At 46.8% G+C, this 6872-nt stretch overlaps 3 protein-coding genes across 3 annotated transcripts; 2 read left to right on the plus strand and 1 right to left on the minus strand.

Moving 5' to 3' along the window:
- Positions 1–468: 468 nt before the first annotated feature.
- On the minus strand, positions 469–1352 carry FOIG_11179 (uncharacterized protein; the record flags this gene model as incomplete). Its single annotated transcript, XM_031211726.1, has 3 exons — positions 469–682; positions 738–1107; positions 1160–1352. The coding sequence occupies 3 exons, from the start codon at positions 1350–1352 to the stop codon at positions 469–471; spliced, it is 777 nt and encodes a 258-aa protein (XP_031058300.1).
- Positions 1353–3049: 1697 nt separating this feature from the next.
- On the plus strand, positions 3050–4139 carry FOIG_11180 (uncharacterized protein; the record flags this gene model as incomplete). Its single annotated transcript, XM_031211727.1, has 2 exons — positions 3050–3250; positions 3330–4139. 2 exons carry the CDS (start codon positions 3050–3052, stop codon positions 4137–4139), a joined length of 1011 nt encoding a protein of 336 aa, XP_031058301.1.
- A 1005-nt stretch (positions 4140–5144) lies between these two features.
- On the plus strand, positions 5145–6333 carry FOIG_11181 (uncharacterized protein). The gene has a single exon (XM_031211728.1). The coding sequence runs from the start codon at positions 5409–5411 to the stop codon at positions 6171–6173; it is 765 nt and encodes a 254-aa protein (XP_031058302.1). The 5' UTR covers positions 5145–5408; the 3' UTR covers positions 6174–6333.
- The last annotated feature ends 539 nt before the right edge of the window (positions 6334–6872 follow it).

A 6872-nucleotide genomic window follows, 5' to 3' on the forward strand; every position in this document is an offset into this window, starting at 1 on the left:
CGGGGAGAATAGTGGCTTATATACAATGGCGAATACCAGTCGTTAATCTGCGCCTTCCATGGTTATGCGGTCCGCAACCTCGAGGGTCACTTAAAAGACCCTCACCCAGACATCGACCATCGGGCCCGCGGCGATCTCGTCCGCCGCCATAAGGGTCTGCGGCTGTGAGGACCGGCATTAGAGTGATGAAGCAAAAATGAGTTGATTGTGTTGTTATTAGTTCTAAGTTATATGTGGCCAAGAGGAGCATAGCTCCTTATATGGCATCCACATCCCAGCCACCAGCAGATCAGACCACCTTCTCCACACTGTCTCAACATGCAAACCAATCGCATTGGCTATATCTGCATCAGGGTTTTCCAACTCAGTAATACATAGAGTTGAGAACAAGAGACGCACATGTGAAGTCTTACCATGCATAGTTCAGGAGAATTATCAGCGGTCATTGTGACTTCCCAGCACTAATTTTCATCCCAGGCGCTTCCAGGTTCTGGGTTTATCTGCTTCTCCTACCACTGCCGAGTGCTTGGAAGAAGCAATCTTATGGGTTGTGATAGACCTGTTCTTGGACTTGGCTTGGAGCTGCCGGTCGCCATGACTAGGAACAGAGGAGACTTCGTCATCGTCGGCCAGCTCGGCCCCATAGACATTGGGGTAATTCCTGAAGCATGCCTGCATGTCCCTGAAAGCAAAATCAGTCATCGTTATAAAGGCAAATATCTCAGCAGTCAACGCACTGAAACTTGCCAATGCACTCTATTCCTCTCGGCTCCACGGTTGAGAGCATGAAACAACTGAAAGCGGCCTTGAATTCCTCTCCGCATGGACCATGGGCCATGCCACCTAGGCACGAGCAGTCCCAATTAAACTCTCCGGTCTCGGGATCGAACGCGGCCTGCTGACTGGCGTCTTCCTCATCCAGTGCTGTTCGATTATCCGCGGCTATGGCACTCTGGGCATTCGTTCGTGATTCGTGAGCCTCAGTTTGTTTCCCATACTTTGGAGCGGAGATTGTCATTTTTGCCTGACTCTGCTTACGTTTCTGAGATATGGAATCAACCGCGGGACGGTCGTCACCGGGCAGGGCGAGGGTGGGAGCTGGTTGTGCTGGTGAGAGTTAACCGTCTGTCTTTCCCCTCAGCTAGCGACCAGCACATACAAGCAGCATCGGCAAAGACGGGGCTAGCGTTCAAGTATAATAAGATGCCAAACGAGAGACCTAACCGTACCGCTGCGCTCCTCCATGTTCGGGATCTCTCACGAGTTGATGTCGAGGCTAACCGTCGAGCTAGACTGGGGCGCAAACTGGTAATTACAGGGCGCGGGACTGACCGTAAAGTTGTGCAGAGCATGGTAGCGTGGGATAGTTCATAAAGGACTGAAGAACGCCAGGTCATAAATGTGTGACATGCAAGTAGAAGATTAAAAAGAGAACCAGTTAGCAAATAGGTAGTTAAGTATAGGGCTTCGGGCCAACAACGGCGTGACTAGAAAAGCCGACTCCGAAAGCTCGGCCGAAGAAGCAGAGGGAAAATTGGTTACGAGCTCCTCTTCTACTTCGTAGGGCCCATCCCCACTTAGACGTCTTTTTTGCCAATAATCAGTATATTTTGATCCGGCATGAGAGGGCTGATATGCATCCTAGAGAAATCCACGCCCGGAGTTCTTTTTTTTCTCCCGCCCCTCAGGGTCTAAATAGTCCTTAATCATCTCTTTGAGAGATTTGCACTAAGGCTCAGGCGGATACCTTAAGCAAAGCCCAACCAGGTCTAGGAATTTTTGCCTCGTCGGTTTCCACGCCTAGTCGGGGAGTTAAATCATATGCTTTATGCTCATTGCTAGTATAGTTTAGCCAGGTATGGTTAGTTTTTCCACCTTAAAGTGGGGTCTCTGAGATTCCTTGAGACTTGAGACCCTGCCTGCTTCACATCACAAAGGTTATTACTATCTTTTCAGGCAGCACAAGACTCCAATAGGTCACTGGCCCCGCATAACTTGTTATTCTATTTAATTTTATTTCCCCTCTTTTAGGCTAATACTCTGCGCTATTCTTATTTAAGAGGTATTTTATTAAGTAATCTTGCCTTTCCTTAATCTGCGGTTTGTTTAGTTAAAACGCTTTGCGTATCTCTGTACCACTTCTCGTGTATATATGACCGCTCTGGTATAACAGTAGGGTAGTCGCACGGGGTATCATGTTACCTATCGGTTAGCTGTCGGCGACCTTAGACCGATTCTGGAAGGCATAATAAGCAGACCCCTCTCCGAGGAAGGCGGGGGGAACAGTTCTACAATAGACATACAACTGAGGACATCAAGGCACGCGCGATCTGTTCAACACTTACACCCTTGTCGGTACCCCGCTGGAGACTTGTGCCGCTTAAAGAGATACGGTTATGAAAGGTTTCATCAACGAGCTGAGGGTCGAGAGTGGGGGCATGACTCCTCCATTGTAGACGTCATTTGGTAGGGCGCTTGGCTAGGTTTAGTTAGCTTTTCCACCTTGTTGACACCGCGTCATTAGCACTTCTTCTTCTTCCGCTCGTGCTTTTGTCTAACATCGGTAGCTTCACTGACTTCTCGCCAGATATCACGCCGAATAGTTCCACACGTCTCTAGATCACATCATGGCTAGATTCCGCGGTGGGTGCTTTAACTGCCGACAACGTCGGAGAAGATGTGACCAGCAGCGCCCGTCATGCGCAGCCTGCCTCCGGCGACACGTTGAGTGCTCGGGCTATCCAGCCATACACCGTTGGATCAATCATGCTGCCGAGGCGAGCATCCATCCAGTACATGCTGCCCTGGATAACTCCGGGCCAGTCTCCAGTCAGCTGCCTCCTGCCGCTCAGTCCAGCATGATGATTCCTGCCTCTCCACCCATGTACGAGTCTCGGACAACGCAGCTTCTTTTCAGGAAATGTACGACCATATTCTTACCTTGGCTCGTGACACTGATGATTGAATACATCTCTTAGTTCTCAACTCGGGGCTGATGTTACTCTACAAGACACAACAGCATAGCTGGATCCAGCCGTTTTTTATCAACATGTCGGCAGAAAGCCAGTCATTTGCTATAATGAGCGCTGCGCTTCAGACTTATATTGATCAAGGTGAAGCTTGCCCTTCAATCCCGACTCTGGAGTGCGTCGATATTGCGTTGAAGACCTTTCGCCTTGAGGTAGCCTCATACCGTGGAGGCTTTCCTTCCGGTACGATATGCTCTGGGATTCTTCTCTGTGCCATATATGTAAGTCCCGCTCGTGACTTCAGTATCTTTCTTTCGAATGCATATCAAAGGGTTTATGGCTGAGAGAGTGATTCTGTAGCTCCTTCAAGGTCGGCCGTATACGCAATGCCTTCGAATGATGGCCCACATGTATCATCTGACCAACCCAACGCTGATACTCGTCCCAAGTCCGGAGAAGGACCTTACTGTTCGACACGCTATTGAATACCTTGCCGTCGCAGACCTTCCCTACCTCGTCTTAGGTAGGGTTTGCTCTTCTCTTTGTATTTGGAAACGGTATCGTGAAGCCCAGGATGACTGGGAGGGAGGGAGGGTAATGGGTATAGACGCTTTTACCGGACTGCACATGGGACTACTGGACATATTTGGCGATATGATGCATGACAACGTCGACCATTCAGTGACACGTCTCTGGGAATGGCCGAGCGAGACCGATGACTTCATGCAACGCCATTTATGGGATGCCTGGAGGTTTGCTGGCATTATTGATGCCCGTCGACGGGAGAGATGCAGGGCAAAAGACCAAGATATGGCTGTAGGCGGAGCCTCGACGCGGGTGCCCGTGACTAGCTCGCTTCTCGGCATACTGATGGGGACCATCCATACCGTGTATGCCTGCTCTCTATTGCCGGAGAATCGACATCTCTTAGCATTAAACGGCCTCATCTACCCCCTCATTGTCGCCAGTCTGGAAGTACCGTCTCTGAAACAGCATCCAGAGTGGAAACGCACACTGGATGACGTACGTCGAAGGTTTGAAATGGGTCGTACTTATGCTCTTTCAAGACTCACATTCCAGTTGCTCGACGAAGCTTGGGAAGAAGGGTCATCCTGCTTTGATATAGACCATGCCGCTCGAAGCAAAGGCGTGGAGCTGGCGGTTATGTAAAGGACTGTCACATGATATAGTAACATCTTCCACTACCATGCAACCACGCATCGTGTCTTGAAGATGTGCCGTCAAATAACTAGATAACCTAGCATGGTCTTAATAGACTTACAGTATTCCTTCGTCTATCCACTCCTGAAAACATTCTTCAGCTGCACTCCGGCGCATCTTGTCAAAGACACGTTGTCTATGGTAGAAGAGATTGGCCGGCCAGGCAGAGAGGAGGTGGCGGCTCGGAAACAATGCAGCAATCTTCTAAATCCCGCAACCCAATCTGCGGCCCAGGCTCAGCCCGCCTTAGCCTGAACTCGACATTAGAATATTGACTTCATTTTGGGGGGACTATAGCCTTAAATTGACGTTGTAAACTGAGTGTATAAAGATTAAACATATGTGACCTCAACGGTGGGCTCTATGAGGAAACTAATACTGAGTGACTCAAACACTTTAGGACACGATTACAATGATAACCATAAGATCGCCACAATTGGCAAGGATAATACAAATCAGGATAAGGTAGTTCACCAGCATTCTAGATACCGTGCCAGTAAGTGGCATGCTGTTGGACTTTGAGTGGAGGATACGAAGGTGATAGCCGAGCTGACCACGATGGCCAACGAAAGTAGACCGTGCCATCACACCGCCACAGGGAGCAATAAATATCTAATCTCGCTTGTTTTATGCATAAAGATAAGCAGTTTTTCAGCTCGCGACGTTTTCGTCTGGCTGCACATGCAGGCAGAGCGGGGAAAGGCATCGAGAACGATCTGTCTCAGCCAAGACGCCGTAGTGACGCAAAGCTATCTGACTATTCGTTGCGAATAGGGCGCCATACCGCTAGAACACGGAGGTTCACGTTGATGCAAGGGTCCGAATTCGTCGAATATCGGTCGTCGTTCTTGATCAGGTGTGAATTCTGAGGCAAGCCAGAGTTGATTGTGGCGAGCTGAATCTTCAATGCGGTTAGCGGATTATTGCGGCTGAACGAAAGTGCTCAGAACACAGACAAGGTAACTTCCCATGCAAAGCGGAGGTTTTGCATTGATGGGATTCGCAACGAAATCCCAAATATAAAAACCCACGGGTTTGTACAGACGAGTCAAAGATCCAACGCAAACGTTGGCTACTGGAATTAAATCGTTAAACCGCCTACCGGAGTAACCTTTTCTATTCTTCAAACTGGCTGAACCAATCAATCCTTGGTGCGGAGATATCAACAAACGCGCCGCTGCGGCTCTGTCTTCTGGTAGAACCAACCCAGTCGCTGCCATGGACACCAACACCTCTGCCCCAGGTTCTGAACTTCCCAAGTACTCCTGCCGTACCCAAGAGGAGACGGATCCAAGCTTTGGTCCCGCTCCTATTTCCAATCTCAAGGGTACTACTGGTGACAACGCGCCCGACAAGCCTGATTCTCTCGTCATCGGTTTCGGACCCATCGTGCCACGCTGGGACGTCACACCACCCGGTGGCACAAAACTCCAGTACTTTGTGAGAGTGGACACTTTTCCAGATGACGACAAGGCAACGATTGCAGCCAAAGAATTTCAAGCTGCTGCTGATTCCTGGGTCAAACTCAAAATTGGCCTTGGCTTCTCTCAAACAACTGATCGAGAGATCGCAAATTTCTACCTCGTATATCAAGCCAACACGGAGTTTGATGAGGGAGTGCTAGCTCAAGCATTCTTCCCACATGAGATTGATCAGGATGTGATTGTTTTCTCAGATGCCTTCAAGGGGAGTAATACATCTATCTTGAAGGAAATCTTTCAGCATGAAATCGGTCACATTCTTGGTCTTCGACACGAATTTGCCATTGTAGGTGATGACATGGGCAACAAACCTGAGGGTTTTGGTGCTAAGCAGTTCTTGGCGAAGAACCCCAAGTCAGTCATGAGCTACAACATACCTCCCAAGATTCAAGTTAGCGATCGCACGCAAACTATCGACTTCTACAAGTTGCCCAATGGATTTATGATTGGCAGAAGTCCTGTCACGGACTTTCAGCCCAAGATCCGTAGCAAGAACCGATAGATGCTATAACAAGTTAGCGCTGAGGTTTATGGATTTGCTTACTTAGTTGTAATTTATATGATATAGCATATATAGTAAAGGCACAGATAGGTTTATGGGATACTTAAATTACTTAAAATATTACCTAAAATATGTATTACCTTAATATTTAATTAAAGTGAATTTTATTATTATATTCTTTTATCTTAATTAGTATAGCAGTGTTAATAAGTGTAGCTAGAGCTTAGACTAAATAACTGCTAATACCTTTATAAAGCCATTAGGTTATATTATTATACTTGCCTTATATTTATATTATTATAAAAATAAGAACTACTAGTTAATAAATTTAATATTAGGAGTTTTAGTCTTATATAATATCTATAGGTAGTATAAGTAGTATTTAAAGTTAGTTATAATATAGGTATATTTAATATTAGAAGTTACTTAACTTATATTTGATTTTAGCTTATCTTATACCTTAAAAGTTTTAATAAGAATATATCCTTAATATGTTAATTATATAAAAGATTATTTAATATAACGTACACGATAAGCATGCCGATCAGACAAGCATGCCGATCAAAAATCTCAACCTTCTTTAAATAAATCGCAATAAAAGCACCATAAACCATCTAATTAATTGATTCTAGTTACTATACTCATCTCCAGAGGCCTCAATTCCCTCCTGACAGGTTCTTGCATTATGTCCGGTCTTAC

The sequence above is a fragment of the Fusarium odoratissimum genome (assembly GCF_000260195.1).
Source record: "Fusarium odoratissimum NRRL 54006 unplaced genomic scaffold supercont1.21, whole genome shotgun sequence".
Taxonomy (NCBI): domain Eukaryota; kingdom Fungi; phylum Ascomycota; class Sordariomycetes; order Hypocreales; family Nectriaceae; genus Fusarium; species Fusarium odoratissimum.

Coding starts and splice junctions, on each gene's coding strand:
- FOIG_11181 (XM_031211728.1), top strand. CDS start 5,409: ATGGACACCAACACCTCTGCCCCAGGTTCTGAACTTCCCAAGTACTCC.